Source organism: Vigna angularis, chromosome 6 (assembly GCF_016808095.1).
Source record: "Vigna angularis cultivar LongXiaoDou No.4 chromosome 6, ASM1680809v1, whole genome shotgun sequence".
In the NCBI taxonomy this organism is placed as follows: domain Eukaryota; kingdom Viridiplantae; phylum Streptophyta; class Magnoliopsida; order Fabales; family Fabaceae; genus Vigna; species Vigna angularis.
This window is the reverse complement of record NC_068975.1, coordinates 5,608,880-5,629,837: the sequence shown is the minus strand read 5'-3', so window position 1 is coordinate 5,629,837 and position 20,958 is coordinate 5,608,880. Positions and strand designations below refer to the sequence as shown.

At 39.1% G+C, this 20,958-nt stretch overlaps 1 protein-coding gene across 6 annotated transcripts in view; it reads right to left on the bottom strand.

Annotated features, from left to right (window-relative positions):
- Window positions 1–20,958, bottom strand: part of LOC108342792 (uncharacterized) — a 68,296-nt gene that overhangs the window by 32,491 nt on the left and 14,847 nt on the right. For 5 of the 6 annotated variants that reach the window (XR_001833432.2, XR_008249790.1, XR_001833433.2 and 2 more), the window contains exons 3-6: window positions 10,500–10,674; window positions 8,602–8,717; window positions 7,910–7,969; window positions 7,398–7,548 (exon numbers count right to left, since the gene is read on the bottom strand). Coding sequence is in view for 2 of the 6 variants with exons in the window: in XM_017580594.2 (XP_017436083.1) it covers window positions 7,398–7,548; window positions 7,910–7,969; window positions 8,602–8,717; window positions 10,500–10,674 (502 nt within the window). In the remaining 4 variants the exon portion in view is untranslated. The remainder of the gene's footprint in view (window positions 1–7,397; window positions 7,549–7,909; window positions 7,970–8,601; window positions 8,718–10,499; window positions 10,675–20,958) is intronic. The other variant, XR_008249791.1, reaches the window with a different exon arrangement.

The window sequence follows — 20,958 nt, the reverse complement described above, 5'->3', positions numbered from 1 at the left end:
CTTGCTTTTGCAAGAGATCAAGTTATCACCAATGGAAACAAATTATCCGGATGTAGACCTTTTATCAAAAGGAGATCCTGCCCAATAAACATCAGAATAACAAACCTCTCTTGTATGGTTTTTAGAACTAACAATCCTTTTCCAGGAGATCCTTTAGGCTTTGCTCACTTGAATGGATTTGGAGGAGAGTGATTGAATGGATTTGAGAAAATTTGAAGGTAAACTTTTTGTTGTTAATTTAGTGGATTTGAAGGTAAGTGGAAATGAATTTGGAAGTAAAGTTTGTGAGAATTAGTGTAGGATTTGATTGATGTGACAGATTAAAAAAATTTACTTTCAAATTCACTCTCACTTACCTCCAAATCTACTCAAATAAACAACAACAAAATTTATCTTCAAATCTTCTCAAATCCATTCAATCACTCTCTATCAAATTCATTCAAGTGAACAAAGGGTTAATGTACTTTAATATATGAATAAATGCATTCGAATGATCTTCACACGGGGGATTAAGGAATTTTCTTACCATACTAATTGCAAAGGAAATGTCAGAACAAGTAACTGTAAGATAATTCAACTTTCCAACTAGTCTTCTATATTTCTTGGTGTTTGACATAGGCTCTCCCTAGGAGATTGTTCTAGGCCATATAAGGATTTGTGAAGACGACATACCAACCCAGAAGACTCCCTCTAAGTAACAAATCCTGGAGGTTGCTTCATATAAATCTCTTCTTGCAAATCTCCGTTAAAGAATGCATTTTTGACATCCAATTGATAAAGAGACCATTATTGAAGAGTTGTCATGGCTATAAATAAACAAACAGATACCATTTTTGCCACTAGAGAAGAAGTATCACCATAATTATCATGGAGAAGAGTACTAGATAAATTATCATGTGCAAGGTTATCAAACTCGAAAGTTTATGTAAACTCATGCAAGCGAGTTTATTTCAAATGAAAAATAATTATAAATAACATACTAATTCAAATATTACCATACAATTATATAAGTTCAAAGTGCTTTATGTACTTGGCTTGCTCTCAATTGAATTTGATGTATTCTCACACAATTTATTTTTATCCCTAATTATACAATTAATAAATAACAAATAATTCCTAATTCACAAATTTTATAATATATTACCTATCCTTCCTCTGCTAAACACTGCAGCAGCAGCAGACCACCCACCCATAGTAAAATTCCCCTCCTCCTACATGGTACAATGTAGCAGACCAACAAAAGTCCCACCTTTTGAAATGGAGAAGACGACCACAACACAAGAGAAGACAACCATGGTAGTGCAACAAGCGAACAATGACACGGCAAGTGAATGGAAGTTCAAAAAGGAATAGAAACGTAACTATTAGATATATTATCTTTATTTTATATTTATCTTTGGTTAGTTTGTTATTATTTCTTATTTGTATTTTGGCCTTAGCCATTTCTTCTATTATAAATAAAGGACCTATGTGTATATTAAACACAAGACAGGTTAATCTCATATTTAGTTTTCACTATATTCAACTTGGTATCAAAGCCTGGTTTCTGTCTAGCCGGTGCCGCTGTCCGCACCCGTCTGCCGGCTAGACAGAAACCAGGCTTTGTCATAGTTGTTCACATAGGCTCTCCCTAGGAGATTGTTGTTCACCACCGACCGCCGTCAAAGTTTTGTCCATCTAAACCCTTAGGGTTTTCCTGTTCCTCGCTGGTGCGATTTGTCTTCTTCAGAGATGGCCTCTAGCAGCACGCTTTCGTACTCTGGAAGTCCATCAATTACCTCCGAGAAGCTAAATAGAAAAAATTATCTATCATGGTCTGCCCGATGAAATGTGGTTCCTTGGCCAAAGGCATTCTGACCACCTTGAACGAGATGGAAGCCATGTCCCTGCTGAAAAAGTTTATCAGTGGAAACAAGTAGATTTCCAGTTGTGTGCCCTATTATGGCAGTCATTGGAACCAAAACTTTAATATCTCTAAGGGCTTTCAAAACTTATCACACCTTTTGGAAGAAAGCTCAAAGCACTTATGCCAACGAGATTCAATGTCTCTATGACACTGGAAACAAGCTTGCATCTCTTAAAATGGCATACCATGATATGGTGTCCTTCATGGCTGAATCCCAATCTGCTGTCGAAGAATTCAGGATGATTTTGGAAGCAGACCCATTAGAGGATATTAAGAAGAAACAAGAAAAATTTTACATGGTCTTGATCCTTCGTGCGCTACATCCCGATTTTGATCATCACAGAAATCAACTTCTGACCAATCATGAGGTCCCCTCCATGGAAACATTGACCATTCGCCTTCTGCGTGTCCCGATACCTCAAACTCAGGAAGCGCATGAACTAGTGGAGTCATCTGTCATGGTTGCCACACGGAGAAGAGGAGGATGTGGCACTAGAGGAGGAGGACGAAGAGGTCAGGGACGCCCTCAATGCACATGGTTTCCCTTCCAAAACCGCCAATATTTCGAAGACTGAAACTTCCACTTCTAAGTTCACCGAGGATGAATATCAAGAGCATCTAAGGTTAAAGTTTAAAAGCTTGGCATAGCCATCTCAATCTCCCAAGACATCAACAACCTGCATTTCTCAATCCATGGAAGCTCAAAATTCATGGGTAATTGACTCAGGTGCTTCTAATCACATTTCTGGTAATACCTCTTTGTTCTCATCTATATACTTTTAAGAAAAACCTCATTTCATAACCCTTTCAAATGGATCTAAAAGTTCCTCTAGAGGAGTCGGTCATGTTTCCTTGTCTCCCTCCCTCAATCTCAACTTTGTCCATTTTGTCCCTAATTGTCCTTTTAATTTAATTTCCCTAAACCAGTTGACCAAAATGTTAAATTATTCAACAACCTTTCATCACAAATCTTTTGTTATATAGGAGCGTGGTTCAGGTAAACAGATTGGAGAAGAATATAAAGCTGGCGGATTATAGCATTTTCTATCCATCCCTGGGGGATGCCATCTTAAGTGCATGTTATCTTATTAATAGAATGCCCTCCTCCTCTCTTAATACTAAAGTCCTTTTCTCCATTATGTTTCCTAATGATCCTCTTTTTCATACACCTCCCCAAGTGTTTGGTTGTGTATGGTTTGTTCATGACATGTCTCCAGGTCTAGACAAACTCACCGCTCGCGCTCTCAAATATGTCTTTTTAGGCTATTCTCAACTCCAAAAAGGATATCGGTGTTACTCTAATGACACTAAGAAGTATTGCATGTTTGCCAATGTCACATTCTTTGAACAAACTTCTTACTTCTCTCCATTTGTTCAGGATGTTTCTATCCTCCAGCAAGTCCTTCCTATTCCAGTGGTTGAGTCAAATAGCTCCCCTGTCTCTGTCATTCCAAGTCTTGATCTTAATCCTCCTGTACCCGTATCTGTCATTCCAAGTCTTCATCCCAATCCTCCTGCACTCGTCTCTGTGATTGCAGAAATGCAGGCTCTTGACCACAGTAATACTTGGGAGCTGATGCCCCTTCCCTTGGGCAAAAAGGTAGTCGGTTGCCAATGGGTGTATGCAGTTAAAGTTGGCCCTGATGTGAAATTCATCAGCTCAAAGCCCAGCTTGTTGCAAAAGGTTACACTCAGGTTTATGGTCTTGATTATTGTGACACTTTCTTTGCTATAGCAAGATGACTACTATTCCCCTTTTCTTTGCCATGGCAATCATCCGTCACTGGCCACTTCATCAATTGGATATCAAGAATGACTTCCTACATGGTGATCTTGAGGAAGAAGTCTATATGGAGCAACCTCCTAGGTTGATCAGGGAGAGTCTGCTATAGTATACAAATTGCATCGACCTCTATATGGCCTCAAGCAATCACCACGTGCTTGGTTTGGAAAGTTTAGCTCCATTCTTCAAAAATTTGGGCTAAAACGCAGTGAAGCAGACCATTCGGTTTTTTACTGTCATTCTTCTCTTGGGAAATGTGTTTACTTAATAGTATATGTTGATGATATTGTCATTACAGGAAATAATATTGTTGGAATATCTCAACTGAAAAAGTACTTGTGTAGAAATTTTCAAACCAAAGATCTTGGAAGTCTCAAATACTTCTTAGGCATTAAAGTAGCGCAATCAAAAGATGGAGTTGTGATCTCCCAAAGGAAGTATGCTCTTGATATATTACAAGAAACAGGCATAATTGATTGCAGACCGATAGACAGTCCCATGGATCCAACTCAAAAATTAAGGACAGAAGAAAGTGAATTATTCTCCGATCCCGAAAGGTATAGGAGGCATTATTACAAGACCGATAGACAGTCCCATGGAAAACTGATTTATCTCATTATTACAAGACCATATCTATCTGTTCCAGTTGGAGTGGTTAGTCAGTTCATGCAGGCTCCATGTGTTGACCATTGGAATGCTCTCATTCGCATTTTAAGGTATATCAAAAAGGCTCCCGGCAAGGATTGTTATATGAAGATAAAGGAAGCATTCAGGTTTTTGGCTATTGTGATGCTATTAGGGATGGAGAGTTTACGTGAGAAGGAATAAAACAGGGAATACCTAACTGTTTTGGCAGTTAGGTGGTGTGGGTATTCGTTTGTATAAATAGCTAGCTGAATAGAGGAGGAGAGTTTGTGAGTTGTTTTGGAGAATTCTAACAAGAAACCATTATTCCTGTGGGGGAGGTTAAGCTCCCATTTGCTTACTGTACATTGTATTCTTGCTGTTGATAATACAAAGAAGAATTATACAGTCTTTTTGGTGTGTTAGTCTAGTGGGTTAGAGTGGGTTTCTTTAGGTTTCTTGACTAGAAACCTAACATTTTGGTCCGAACTTCCAGATAGGAGTGGGGGTGCACATTCAAGAAGTAATCAAGAAACTGCCAGATCCCAATTGGGCACGTTAGGGAGAATGGAGAGAGATATGGAGGGAAGACTGGAGGCAATCGAGATTACAATCGAGGGGATGAAAGCAGAATCAGCCGCAGTACGAAGGGATTTACAGCAGATAATAAGGATATTAGGAACGAACACCAATAACGCGGAGGGACATTCCGATAGTTCTATAAACGAGAATCCACAGCGAGGAGTGGGGGAAGTCGGAAGCAGAGGGGTCTTCGACCGCCATGACGATCAGAGACCATGGCGGAAAAGGGTGGATTTGCCTACGTTTGACGGGCGGGAGCTCCTTAGTTGGATCAACAGGGCGGAGACATTCTTTGATATCCAGAAGGTGGCAGGCGAAGAAGAAAAGGTGGAGCTCGCGTACGTTAGCATGGAGGGAAGTGCGGCTTACTGGTTCAAGTTCTGGAAAGAAAAGGCAAAGAACCATTCTTGGGAAGGCCTGAAGACAGCCATGGTCAACCGGTTTGGAGGAGGATTCCGGGGGACGGTGTTTGAGAGACTGGCGACATTGCGCCAGGAGGGTACAGTGGAGGAGTTCGTTCGCGATTTTGAGATTTTGATGGGTCAAACCAAGGGCGTACCCGAAGAACAAGTCTGGGGCTGTTTCTTCGTCGGGTTGCGCGAGGACATAAAGGGACAGGTGAAAATTCAAGATCCCCAAGAGTTGATGGTGGCAATACAAATCGCACGCGACGTGGAAAATGCGACGCTACGAGCGAAGGGGGCCAACTGGAGTGGGTTCAAGATTAACCCATCAAGATCGCGTTCGACGGGGGTAGTGGTGCAATCCGAACCCAATAGACCCACGATGAATCAGTCCGGAGGAACGGAGAGTATGGGGTCGGTGAGGAGAGAAGGAGTCCCAACCAGTTCGAAGGCAAGGGTGAGTACCACCAGGGAAAACGACAACAGAGGAAGAATGGTGAGGAACCACCCTTACCCAGAATTCCTTAAGAGGAAAGAAGAGGGTCGGTGCTTTTGTTGTGGGGGCCCTTTCGCCCCTGGCCATCATTGCACTGAGAGAAGTTTGCGGGTGTTGCTTTCAGCGGAGGATGAGGAAGACGATGAAGAGGAGGATTTGCCACCACCCAAGCCTCCTGATCAAGCCGAACAGTAACGGGGACAACCAAACGGTATCAACAGGATAGACCGAGCGGTACCGATAATAGACCGAGCGGTTAAGGGGGATAACAGACCGAGTGGCCGAACAGTATCAGCAGGAGAGACCGAGCGGACAAGTTTCCCGTTTCCAACCTTGAGGACAAGGTTGTTCGGCAGCGGGGTGTAATGTTAGGGATGGAGAGTTTACATGAGAAGGAATAAAATAGGGAATACCTAACTGTTTTGGCAGTTAGGTGGTGTGGGTATTTGTTTGTATAAATAGCTAGCTGAATAGAGGAGGAGAGTTAGTAAGTTGTTTTGGAGAATTCTAACAGGAAACCATTATTCCTGTGGGGGAGGTTAAGCTCCCATTTCCTTACTGTACATTGTATTCTTACTGTTGATATGCAGATTGGGCAGGTTCGCCTATTGATAGACGGTCTACTACAGGATATTGGGTTTTTCTGGGAGGAAACATTATTTCATGGTAAAGTAAGAAACAAAATGTAGTAGTTCGATCAACAGCTGAAGCCGAGTATAGGGCAATGGCGTCACTCACATGTGAACTTATATGGGTGAAACAATTCCTTCAAGAGCTTAACTTTTGTGACATCCATACTATGAAGATGTATTGCGATAATCAAGTTGCGCTCCACATTGCATCAAATCCAGAGTTTCACGAGAGGACTAAACATGTAGAAATTGATTGTCATTTTGTCCATGAAAAGTTGTTGACTAAAGAAATATGTACTGAGTTTGTTGGGTCAAATGATCAACTCAGAGATGTGTTGACCAAGTCATTAAGGGGTCCTCGGATTGAGTTTATTTGTTCCAAGCTTGGTACATACAATTTGTATGCTTCAGCTTGAGGGAGACTGTTACATATATTATTTTTATTTTATATTTATCTTTTATCTTTAGTTAGTTTGTTATTATTTCTTATTTGTATTTTGGGCTTAGCCCATATTTCTTCTATTTTAAATAAAGGACCCTGTGTGTATATTCAACACAAGGTAGATTAATCTCATATAGTTTTCACTATTTTCAACTGTAATCTTGTCTCCGTTAACTTAACTCGCGAGTTTGACAACTATGATCATGTGTATTCGCACTATGAAAAGAGCATACACAAATAGAATTGTCATTTCATGATAAACTTTCTAAGAGAAATTAATTTGGACCTACTTTTCATCAAACATAACCAGCATACAATGCAAAAACGTAACAGTAGATGGAACAAAATATTTAAAATCAGTCAAAGTTACAACACGAGAAGGATGTTGTATTCTAATAATCTAATAATCAAGTACAACCCAGACAAAATAAACAGAACTGAAGAAAACTAAGGACTAAACGATCAAGGAACTAAAATGCAAGATTTGGTCAATAAGAAAATCCAAAAGCACCAAAAATATAATCTTACATAGGCTGATCGGATGCCTTAGCTCCAGCCCTAATAAGACAGTAACTAGTTCCACCCATTATTGATGAAAAGAGACCCAATAGAATTGCAAATATATGATGACCTGTCTTAGCTTGTGCATTGCTTGCTTCCTTAGCTTTAACAAAGTATCCTGCAAAATTTAAATTCTGAAATTAGGAAGAGTAGTTAAAGTATATCTACCATTCTAGTGAACCTAGATGATCCAGGCTATATTCCCAGCAATCAATTACCATCTAGACAAAGTATTACCTCAGACCTCCTGTAACAAACAGTTCAAAGGCCTGTGGGTAGTCTTTTCTCCTTTTTATTAAAGTGGGGCATTCACAATACAACGCACGACAATTTGGCCAGTAAATTGAATTTAAAACCCAATGTATTATTAAGTTTATTTCAAATGTAAGAATATTATAGTTGAAAGGAAAAACATACCAATAAAATTATACAGAGGAAAATCCAATTAAGACTCTAAGAAATGGAAACAACTATCATACCTTCTGTAGCAAGCGCTTCTCGGAAGAAGAACAGCACACCAAAGAAACAGCAGGCAAGACCTGAACAACAGCAGCTTTGAATTAATTAATCAGTACTTGCAATTGATATTAAATGCTTAACTTAAATACATATCAACTTTTCTAACCTCGTACATGTAGTGTAATATGAAATTTATACTTGTAAATTCAGAATTATGAAATAATTAAGAATTTTTTATTTAGTTGTTTCTTGAGTAGGCCATAAATATCTTACTACAAGTTGACTTGTTAAGAATTTATATGCAAATATAGGTTGACATTGCTTGAATTTTGAAGTCTGACAAACTTGCCCAAGTAGAATGACATTTATATCAGTTCAATGTTTCAAGTTTTCCATCATATTCTACTTCATCTTTAACGAATATATCTGAATTGTATAAGCAGAAAGATTACATCAGATATAAGATCTCATAATTTTGTTACAGATAATTACAATAAGTATATTACAGTTAACTGTTTGCAAACTGCTTTCTAAACAGGAAATAGCATTGCAAGAATTTAAGCTAGATGTATGAAAGTAATACGTTATACAGACAAGTAATGATGAAAAAGTACTGAAAAATAATTAAGTAGAAAATCAGACTTTAAAGTTTCTCTCTTTTTCATAAATTTAAAATATAAGGTAATTTCAGAGAAGAACTGTTACATCTTACTTGCAATATCAGCAACTTTTAATTTATCATGCAAAAACACCCTGGCCATAATTGAAGCCATAATAGGAACTGTTGAGTTCAATACAATGGCCTGAGAGAAAGGCAGCCTTTGAGAGCTGAAAAATAACACATTGTTTTATTACTGTAATTGGCAACCCACGAAATCCTCAATGAGAAAAAAAAATTCACATACAATAGAACACAATGATATTGTTATAACTAAAAATATAAAGTTAATTCTATAAAAGCAAGGATATCTAGATTATATATGCATTATTAGGAACGATTTTATTTATTCTCACATCATATCTTCTTTATTAGAGAATATGAAATATCTTCAATTTATTATATTGATTCCTTTTTCTCCGACATATAAAGCATCCATAAAGCATTCACGGCTTCAGCATGTACGACAGCATCTAGCATGTACGACAGCATCTGTTTTACACATCTTTATGTTTTGGTACTAATCTAATTACAATCCAAAAAATTACACATGACATTGAAAGTAGGATATTTCACATTCCTTACATGGTCGTCTTCGTCAATCTAGTGCATGGTCCAAACTAATCCTCCCTCAACAATGTAATGTGGATCTTACTTCATTTAATACCGCAGGACACTATGCTATTGTCAATGAACTTCTCAAATGGTACGAGGATTGTTAGAAACCTAGTTCCACTACTTTTGTTGCATACATGGGTACATCTTTTGTTGGCCTAAATCACTCTCCTTTCCTTGGACCTTGGGTTCTTGACTCAAGTGCCACCAATCATATTACGGGCAACAAATTGTTGTTTTCTTCTCTATCTTCTATGGGTTATTACCTTCGGTTACCATAGCTTATCGATCTAAGGTCTTACCCCATACTGTTAATCTTTTCCCTTCTTTGTCCACTGATAATGTTCTTTATGTTCCTGATTCTCCATTTAACTTATTATCCAGGCTACTCTTCGTATTAGCTCTAATCTTGTCTTTAAAGAAAGGACCAAGTACATTGAAATTGTCTATCATTTTATTTGAGAAAAGATTGTAACTAGAAATATCAAGACTAATTTTGTTAACTCAAGTGATAGTTAGCAAATATTTTCACAAGTCTTTACGATAACCTAGAATTGATTATATTTGGAACTAGCATGGTACATATGATTTATACTTGAGGAGGAGTGTTAGATATTGTTAAGATAATGTTAGTTACGGTATGTTATGTTAGTTACGATATCTTATGTTAGTTACAATATTATGTGTATTTGGGCTTAGCCCATATTTTCCTTTATTATAATAAATATATTACCCTATGTGTATTTTCTACACAAGGGGAATTAACCTCTTTCTTAGTTTTCACTATCTTCACAATTATATTGATTGATTTTTCACAATACATAAAGTATTCATGTTGTCTCATAAACACGTGGTTTCATATGAATGTTCATCTTTTTTCTAGAGTTTGACAAAATTGAAAGGTTGGAAAGGAAGAAGTGAGTTGCACTAAACTCTATCTATGGAGCAAACCATTAATGATGTAAAATTACGAATGAAAATTTTACAAAACATAATATGAAGAATATTGTCTTTACATACTAATTATTAGTTACAACATGCATGATTAGTTACGAAATGCAATTCGAATCCTTTTGAAAGGTCTTTATCTAATGTTGTACTTCTAAGAATTAGAGCAATAACTTATCAAACCCAAGAGCTTTAAAATATATATAGTGTATGAATAACCAACAGTGAAGAAAAAAATATCATCCGGTGTCAAAATATTCTAAAATTATGACATTTTTATTAGAATAGAAAGACAAATACTGAAGGGGTAAATAGAGAAAAAATCCCAAAAGAACAAATGAAATGCTGAAAATAATTAAATTGAGAGGGAAAATACTATGACCACTTACCAATATATAAAACTTGACATTGATATACATCCTGTAAGGGCCCTTAAAAGTAAAATGATTCTAACTTGGGATGTTCCAAATACTGGTTGTTCACTCCATCTCAACCACAAATATGACAGTATCAAGGTAATTGCACATCTTGTAAAAGCAGTCTCAAACAAAGGAATTGCCTGAACTGCCAAATCAAAATTGTTATTGCAAAAATTAAAATGGGAAACACTTTAAAAGAACGGAAAAGTAAAATCGAGAACTGTAAATCCTGAAAATATATATTAAAGTTAACACAATAGATAAATAAATGTATATTAAATTTAACTGAGTATTTAAATAAAAATATAACAATAAATGTTAGAATTAGAAGGTATAACTAACATAGATAGTATGTCAAAATTCTTAAGATGCAAAGCTATTTTGTTGAAAAAGATTTCAAGAGTCTTGGTGTTCCATCCACTTTCTGTTTGAATACCCCTTGAGTCCGTTACTAATACTTAAGATTGCAAAATCTATATATTGAGTATTAACTCAAACAATATTCAGTTTTAACAACTGATGTATGATTCAGAGATGTAGCTCAAAAAAATATTTATTTAGTTTCAATCAAATATAGGGCAAATAAATACATTAGTTGTTGGCAGGGTTCAAAATTTATGGCTGCATCACATGATGTGGCTAGAACATCTCAGCTGAGGTTGCATCAGAATGTAGCTGCTGACCATATTGTCCATAGTTGACCATGTCCATCCAGGATACACAGCACAACCATGCTCCGCTCAAAACAATGGACACGGGTAAATAAAGAGGGGCAGGAGTGGTTAGAGATGGTAAACTTAGGCTAATTAATTTTTATCCCCGAGGGTTGTGCAGTGAAAACTAATATTGATGTTGTTGTAGTTAGAGAAGATATCTTTAGAATCTTCCTAATTAGAGAAAATAGATATATAATCTTCTATTTTATTTTGTTTACCTAGTTTTCCTATTTTCCTTTTTAGGAGAATTAGATTGTTAAAAATAGAGATATGAGAATGTATTTTTTATGATTTAGAATATAATTAAATCAGTCATTTTTTCAACTTGGTGTCAGAGCTCCCAATCTTGGGGCTCCATTTCGCTCCACAACTGCACCACCGCCGCTGTCCGACCACCACTGTTGTCGTCGTTGCCAGTTGGGGTCGTTGATAGGGCAGAAAGGTGCGCCCAACACTGACGACCACAACACCGGAAGTCGCTCCGTGAGAGAAGCCGCCACACGCCGCCACGTGCCACAAGCACGTGTAGCCCACGCGCCCACCTCTGGCGAGACCCACTTGCCGCTGCCACCACAGACAGAGTAATCGGAGCCTCCTGAATCTGTTCCTAGGGTTGGGGACGACCCGTTTGGCCTATATTTGAGTAAATCTGAGTTTTAAGTTCTGCCCCTTTTAAGTGCAGAAAGAAAGAATCGTCATCTTCTTGAAGTAACTAGAGCTCTTCTTTTCGAAATGTCTGTTACAAAAAATTACTAGGGAGAAGTTGTGTTAACTATCACATATCTCATCAAGAGGTTATTCACTCGTATCTTAAATGGCATTAGTCCTATAGAGTCTCTATTGTCTTTTGTTCCTTCTTCTTCCCTACTAACGAGTCTACCTAGTCAAGTCTTTGGATGTGTTGTTTTTGTTCACTCTCATCATCCTAACCGTGGTAAATTAGATCCCAGAGCTCTTAAATGTGTCTTCATTTGGTATCCTTCTAATAAAAAAGGGTACAAATGTTATCATCCTCAGAATCGTCGCATCTTTATCACCATGGATGTCACCTTTCATGAAACACAATTCTTTTATGTCAGTCCACCACTTCAGGGGGAGAAAGCACTTGAAGTGGATGAACTCTCCATCTTGCCATTACCATGTTTGTCTTTGCAGGATGCCCAAGACCTGAGCAATGAAGCTACCATAGTCCACAGTGAGGAAGAAGACAATTTTTTTGGCAAAAAATATGAAAGAAGAAAACAACCCACTTCGACTCTCGAGCAAGAAAAATTGTCTAATCCGGAGGTGAGGTTCCCTGAAGATATCAATGACGAGGAGGTAAGTATTACTGAGGATTTACCCATTGCATTGAGAAAGGAAAGAAGATCATGTGCTAAATCCAGGAGGCCATGAAAAATCTCTCAATATGTTTGCACTAACAATCTCTCTGATAAGCACAAAAGTTTTATTACTACCATTGATGCCACAGAAATTCCTACCTCAATCCAGGAGGCCATGAAACTTGAACATTGGAATCAAGCCATAAAAGAAGAGATGACTGCATTAGAAAGAAATTCAACTTGGGAGATTGTTGATAAGCCAAGAGACAAAAAGGCAGTAGGGTGTAGATGGATATTCACAATGAAACATAAGGCAGATGGGACAATAGAAAGATATAATGCTAGATTGGTGGCAAAAGGATATACCCAAACATATGGGATTGACTATGAGGAGACATTTGCCCCAGTGGCAAAGATGAATACAGTTCTAGTTATGCTCGCTTTGGCTTCTCATTTTGGATAAAACTTACACAAGCTAGATGTGAAGAATGCCTTTCTTCATGGAAATCTAGAAGAGGAAGTGTACATGATTCCCCAAGGCTTTGAAGTGAAAAATGAAAGAAACAAGGTATGCCTCCTGAAGAAAGCATTGTATGGGCTTAAGCAATCCCCTAGAGCATGGTTTAGAAGATTTACAAAAGCAATGATTTCCTTGGGATACAAACAAAGCCAAGGAGATCGATCACACTCTATTCATAAAGCACTCTTCTATAGGTAAACTATTAGTTTCCTTTATGCAGGGAACCGTAACAGACGGCTCTCCTCTCTCACAACACACAAACAGTAGAAAAGAGATGAATGTATACGTATTTCATTAATTCTGTAAAGTATGGAAAAACAAAATTTACAGGTAAGTGTCCCAAGGAAGCCTCCCTTCCTCCACTGGAAAAAGTCCAGTCTATTCCCAAAAGTAAAATATCTGATACCCCTCTTCCCTATTTTGTTTGTTATTTATACTCTCTCTCTCTCTTCTAACAATTAACCACCTTTCCCGCTACTTATTTCTTCCCTTTTTATTCTTTCGCACGTACACCTTTAATTGCCTAACATTACCATCCTCCCCAACATCAACCTTGTCCTCAAGGTTGAAGTTAGGAAACTGCTGTTTGATATAGTGCTCTTCCTCCCAAGTAGCACCTTCAACACCACTCTCCTGCCACTGTATGAGGACTTGGGTTATCTCCTCCCCTTGGCATTGCTAGTTCCTACGCTGTAGCACCTTCACTGGGGTATATCGAGGGTTGTCATCCTGCAGTTCAGTTGGAAGATCACCTCAACTGTATGCGTTCCAATAGCTAACTTCAGCTGAGACACATGGAAGACAGGGTGTATTTTGGACGTTGCTGGTAACTACAGCTGAAAGGCTACTAGACCTATTTGTTTCTCCATGAGGAACGGACCATAATATCTTGCTGAGAGCTTTGGATGGAGTCTTGTAGGCATAGATGTTTGCCGATGAGGTCTGATTTTCAAAAATACCCAATCTCCTTCCTTGATTTGTGCCTCCAGTCTCTTCTTATTGGCATAGTGTCATCTGTGCTTGAGCCCTGGTCAGATGATATCTAAGTTGCTGTAAAGCCTCGTCTCGGGTCTGCAATTCTTGAGCGACTGCTTCTACCACTGTTTCCCCCGGAATGAAACGTGTCAGTGTGGGGGCAAGTCTGCCATAAACTATTTCAAAGGGTGTGCACTTAGAGGCCCCCTGTGGTATCGTACCAGTATTCCGCCTAGGGCAACACCAAACTCCAACTCTTGGGCTGTTCTGAACTAAAACAGCGCAAGTAGGTTCCTAGCACCCTGTTTAACACTTTCGTCTGTCCATCTGTCTCTGGATGGTAAGCAGTACTCATCCTAAGTTGTGTGCCCTGCACTCTAAATATCTCTTGCCAAAATATACTCAAAAATGTTGAGTACCTGTCACTTAAAATGGTCATAGGTATGCCATGTAATCTAATCACCTCCTTCACAAACATTGCAGCTATAGATCTTGTTGTATACGTATGTTTAATGGGAATGAAATGCCCATATTTGTTGAGCCTGTCCACCACCACTAATATAGTGTCAAAGCCTTGCGATTTAGGTAACTTTACCACAAAATCCATACTTATATCCTCCCATACAGCTTTTGGAATAGGTAAACATTGCAGGAGACCTTGTGGTGAGGATCCCAAGTATTTATGCTATTGACATACAAGGCAGGCAGCCACGTACTCTGTGACTATCTTCTTCATTCCTGGCCAATATAAGGATTGTGCCACCCTTCTATAAGTCCTATAGACACCAGAATGCCCTTCGGTAACCGTGTTATGAAACTCTGCCAATAATTGTGGTATCCAGGAGGATTGTGCTGATAAAACAAGCCGCCCCTTGTAATGTAATCTCCCATGTTCCAGGGTATAAGCAGGATGAAAGTTCGGATCTGCCCATATGTCTTCCATCACTTTCTTTAAAGCCTCATCTTTCTCAACTTCTTCCATGATTTCCTGAAAATTTGTCCAATAGGGTCTGGATATCAGGTGTAGAACCTTGTCTTCTTCCTCCCACTCGCCCCCTTTTCTAGATAGTCCATCTGCCACGTGATTTGAAGCTCCCGTTCTGTATTTAATTTCAACCTCATACCCTAGCAATTTAGCTAGCCAATTTTGTTGGCTTTCAGTAGTAATGCGCTGCTCCAATAAGTATTTTAGGCTTCTTTGGTCGGTGTAGACAACAAATTTCTGACCCACTAAATATGGCCTCCAATGCTAGATAGCAAGCACCAATGCCATCAATTCTTTCTCATAGATGGACTTAGCAAGAGAGGATTCGGAAAAAGCCTTACTGAAGAAGGCTATGGGCCTTTTGTTCTGTGACAGCACAGCTCCCACCCCTGAGCCTGAAGCATCACACTCCATACAAAACAATTGATTGAAATCAGGTAAGGCCAACACCGTAGCTATAGTTACAGCCTCTTTGAGCTGCTGCATAGCTTCGGTTCCTATTGCAGACCACTTAAATCTCCCTTTTTTAAGCAATTCAGTAAGGGGTTTTGCCATCCTCCCATAGTTTCTGATAAATCTGCTATAATAACCGGTCAATCCCAAGAACCCCCTCAATTCTTTGATACCTTTTGGCTCTGGCCAGTCTAACACTATTGCAATCTTTTCTCTATCCATTTCCACTCCTACTGCAGATATTTTGTGTCCCAAATAACGCACTTGTCTTCTGCCAAATTCACATTTTTTCTGGTTGGCAAAGAGTGTGTTTTCAACTAACACTTTCAAGACTTGCATTAGGTGTTGTGAATGCTCCTCCCATGTCTTACTATAGACCAAGATATCATCAAAGAACACCAATACAAATTGTCTCAGAAAAGGTCTTAAAACCGAGTTCATCATGTCTTGGAAAGTGGCCGGTGCATTTGTGAGCCCAAAAGGCATAACTAGAAATTCATAATGGCCTTGGTGTGTCCTGAAGGCAGTCTTATGAATATCTTCACTCCTCATCCTAATCTGATGATAGCCAGCCTTCAGATCCACTTTTGAGAAATAGGATGCTCCCTGAAGTTCATCCAGCAACTCCTCAATAACTGGTATGGGATATTTATCAGCCACGGTCACTGTATTTAATGCCCTATAATCTACACAAAACTGCCAGCTCCCATCTTTCTTCTTCACCAAAATTACAGGGCTAGAGTAGAGGCTATTACTGGGTTTAATAAGGCCCAACTATAACATCTCTTCCACCTGCCTTTCTATTTCTGTTTTCATCCCATGAGGATAGCGATATGGTCTTACATTTATAGGTTCAGTACCTTCCTTCAAAGGAATTATGTGATCTACTCTCCTTTCTGGTGGCAGCCCTTGAGGATCTTGAAATATCTCTTCAAAGTCACTCAAAATTCGCCTTAGCCCCACCTCTTCATCCCGTGTTAAACCGCTCTCCTCTGCCTCCCCTTCCATCAATTTTGTGACTTAAACTCCACACTAGAGTCGTTATTTCAATTCCCTTTTCCTTGAGAAGGGCTTCTGGAGTCACTACACGTCGTGTCAAAGTAGGATCCCCCTTTATCTCCATCTCCTTCCCTCCTTGCTCCACCTTCATAATGAGCTTTCCCCAGTCCACTTTAATATCTCCCGGGGAAGCCAACCACGTTACTCCCAATATCACATCCACTCCACCCAACTCAAAGAGATACAGCTTATCTCTGACTTCCAGACCTTCCAGCGTCACTGGAACTCCCAAACAACACCCTCGGCCCACCTTCTGTTGCCCATCTCCCAAGCACACTTTATAAGGAGGTGTATCAATGCTTTCCAACCCCAATTCCTCCACCAATCTGGTGGCTATAAAGCTTTGACTCGCTTCGCTATCAATTAATACCAAAACCTTCCTTCCCTGTACCCAGTCGTGTAACTTGATGGTATTAGATTGTGTCAATCCTCCGGCAGAGAAACCTGACAACTCCATATTTGTTTGCTCCATTTCGATCTTCTCTTCAGCCTCTTCTCCTTCATCTTCTTCCGCCAGAATCATCACCCTCATACTCCTTTCAGCACACCTATGGCCCGGGCTGTAAGGGCCTCCACAATGGAAGCAACGCCCTTCTTCGCACCTCTTAATGTATTCGGGATAAGGAAAGGTCCTTACTCCTCTTCCTTGAGCATTCCCTACTCCGCTACTGCCTGCTCGGGAGACTAAATTCCTGGAAACGCCTTCTTTCTTCATTCCCGACCCGCCACCGGCGTTCACCGACCCCTCCGTCGACCCGCGATAGGTTTCTGTCCTCGCGGAAATACCTGAACTCGGGGCATATCTTCCCCAAGTAGTCCCTCATTTTCCTCCCGTTCTGTTATTACCTCGCGAGATAGATCCCGCCTGCTCGACATCGCAAGCTCGCTCCATCGCTGTCAACAGATCTCGTGGGTCATGTGGCCTCACTAAATTTCTCAATCCTTCCTGCAACCCAGCAAAAAAATATCCCAATAATTGTTCCTCATTTACTCCAACTGCTTGTGCCACCAGGAATTCGAACTCCTATATATATTCATCGACATTTCCCCTTTGTCGCACGACGGCCAATTTCTCATAAACGTAACGCCTGTTTAATCCCTCAAACCTCCGCGTTAAGGCGGCAGTGAACATTCTCCAAGTTGGGTGTCTGGTCTTCTTTCGCCAGGAGCGGAACCAATAACTAGCGCCTCCCTCCATACAGATGTATACAAACTTCATCTTCTCCCTCTTCGTTACGTTCTGCAGATCAAAAAATTTCTCAGCCTTCGCTATCCAGCCCATGGGATCCGTTCCTTCGAACGTTGGTAGTTCAACGCGCTTCATCCAGCTTCGTTGCACATCTCCTCCGTCATCTTCCGCTTCGTCCTCCGAACTTTCTGGTGGTCGCCGTTCACGTTCAGCATTGATGGAATCGCGACTTCCTTCGAAACTCCAATCATGGTTCCTGGAGCATCGTCGTGAGGTTTACTGAAACGAGATAGTCATTGCTCGCATCCCCGCCTTCAATTCCTCTAGGGTCGACTCTATCGCCACCATTCGTCCCTCTATCCTTCCTTCTAGTGCGTTTAGTTTCCCCTCCATTCTTCTTCTTCACGCGCTACGATTGCTCCTCCGATACCGATCTGGCAGGTCGGACCAAATCTGTTAGGTTCCTTCATGCAGGGAACCGTAACAGATGGCTCTCCTCTCTCACAACACTCAAACAGTAGAAAAGAGATGAATGTATACGTATTTCATTAATTTTGTAAAGTATGGAAAAACAGAATTTACAGGTAAGTGTCCCAAGGAAGCCTCCCTTCCTCCACTGGAAAAAGTCCAGTCTATTCCCAAAGTAAAATATTTGATACCCCTCACCCCTATTGTGTTTGTTATTTATATTCCCTCTCTCTCTTCTAACAACTAACCATCTTTCCCGCTACTTATTTCCTCCCTTTTGATTCTTTCGCACGTACACCTTTAATTGCCTAACAAACTCACTCTATTGCTTGTCTATGTGGATGATATGATTATTGCAGGAGATGATGAAACAGAAATATTGGCATTAAAAGATAAATTGGCAGCTCAATTTGAAATGAAAGATCTAGGAAAACTCAAATATTTTCTTGGAATAGAGGTTGCCTACTCCAAGAATGGAATTTTCATCTCCCAAAGGAAATATGTACTTGATCTCCTTAAAGAAATAGGAAAGTTGGGATGTAGAACCTCAACAGTTCCTATAGAATAGAATCACAAAATTGGAAGTAAAGAAAGTGCTCCTATAGAGAAGGCATATATCAGAGATTGGTAGGAAAATTGATTTATCTATCACACACAAGGCCAGACATTGCTTATGCAGTTACTGTAGTGAGCCAATTTATGCATGATCCAAGAGAGAGACACATGCAAGCAGTTGACAAAATTCTCAATACTTGAAGTCAAGTTCAGGAAAGGGGCTATTATTCAAAAGGGAAGACACATTGACTATGAAGATATATACTGATGCTGACTATGCAGGTTCTATTACTGACAAAAAATCTACTTCTGGGTATTGTGTGTTTCTTGGAGATAGTCTGGTAACATGGAGAAGCAAAAAGCAAGAGAGTATCCCATTCTAGTGCAGAAGCTGAATTTCGAGCTCTTGCTCAAAGAATGTTTGAAGGACTCTAGATGAAAATCATTTTGGATGATCTTAAAGTCAAAGTGGAGAACCCGGTGCAACTACACTGTGAGAATAAGTCTGCCATGAGCATAGCCCATAATCCAGTACAACATGACACAACAAAACACATTGAGATTGACAGACATTTCATCAAAGATAAACTTGACATAGATTTTGTGATTACAACTCATGTTTGTACAGACTTCAAAAAGCAGATATTTTTACAAAAGGGCTTCTTCCGAGTAGATTTCAAGATCTTGTAGGCAAGTTGGGAATGATTGATATTCATTTACCAACTTGAGAGGAAGTGTTGTAATTAGAGAAGATATCTTTAGAATTTTCCTAATTAGAGAAAATAGATATATAATCTTCTATTTTATTATGTTTACCTAGTTTCCCTATTTCCCTATTTTATTTTATGAATTAGAATATAATAAAATCAGTCCTTTTTTCAACTAATGTAATTGAATTTATGAATATTGAAGAAAATGAAATGAACATGGGAAAAACTTAAAGTACTTGAGATTGAAACTATAAAATAATTCTAGAGGGCTTGAAATATCCCTCTCCCTCTCATTCTATATATAAGAAAGTTCATATACAAAATAGGGTAGTTCTGATAATATAATGATAAATAGGGTAAATACTCTAACAATGATAAATAGGGTAAATATTCCAACACTTCCCCTCAAGCTGGAGCATACAAATTGTATGTACCAAGCTTGGAACAAATAAACTCAATCCGAAGACCCCTTAATGACTTGGTCAAAAAATTTGCGACTTGATCATTTAACCCAACAAACTCAGTTCATATTTCCTTAGTCAACAACTTTTCACGAACAAAATGAAAATCAATTTTTATAGATTTTGTCCTCTCGTAAATCACTGGATTTGATGAAATGTGGAGCAGCTTGATTATCGCAATACATCTTCATAGTATGGATGTCACAGAAGTTAAGTTATTGAAGGAATTTTTTCACCCATATAAGTTCACATGTTAATGATGTCATTACCTTATATTCGGCTTCAGCTGTTGATTGAGCTACTACATTTTGTTTCTTATTTTTCCACGAAATAATATTTCCTGCCAGAAAAACACAATATCTTGTAGTAGACCGTCTATCAATGGGCAAACATGTCCAATCTGCATCACAGTACCCAAAGACCTAAATGTTTTCTTTATCTTCATATAACAATCCTTGTCTGTCTATCAATAGGCAAACTTGTCCAATTTGCATCACAGTACCCAAAGACCTGAATGCTTTCTTTATCTTCATATAACAATCCTTGTCCGGGAGCCTTTTTGACATACCTCAGAATACGAAGAAGAGCATTCCAGTGGTCAACACATGGAGCCTGCATGAATTGACTAACCACTCCAACTACAAAGGATATATTTGGCCTTGTAATAGTGAGATAAATCAGTTTTCCAACCAACCTCCTATACCTCTCTGGATCGGAGAATAATTCACCTTCTTTTGTCCTTAATTTCTAGTTTGGGTCCATGCGACTGTCTACAAGTCTGACATCAATCATGAATGTTTCTTGTAATATATCCAGACAAAGGATATATTTGGCCTTGTAATAGTGAGACAAATCAGTTTTCCAACCAACCTCTTATATCTCTCTGGATCGGAGAATAATTCACCTTTTTTTGTCCTTAAGTTCTGATTTGGGTCCATGGGACTGTCTACCAGTCTGACATCAATCATGCATGTTTCTTGTAATATATCCAGAGCATACTTCCTTTGGCAGATTCC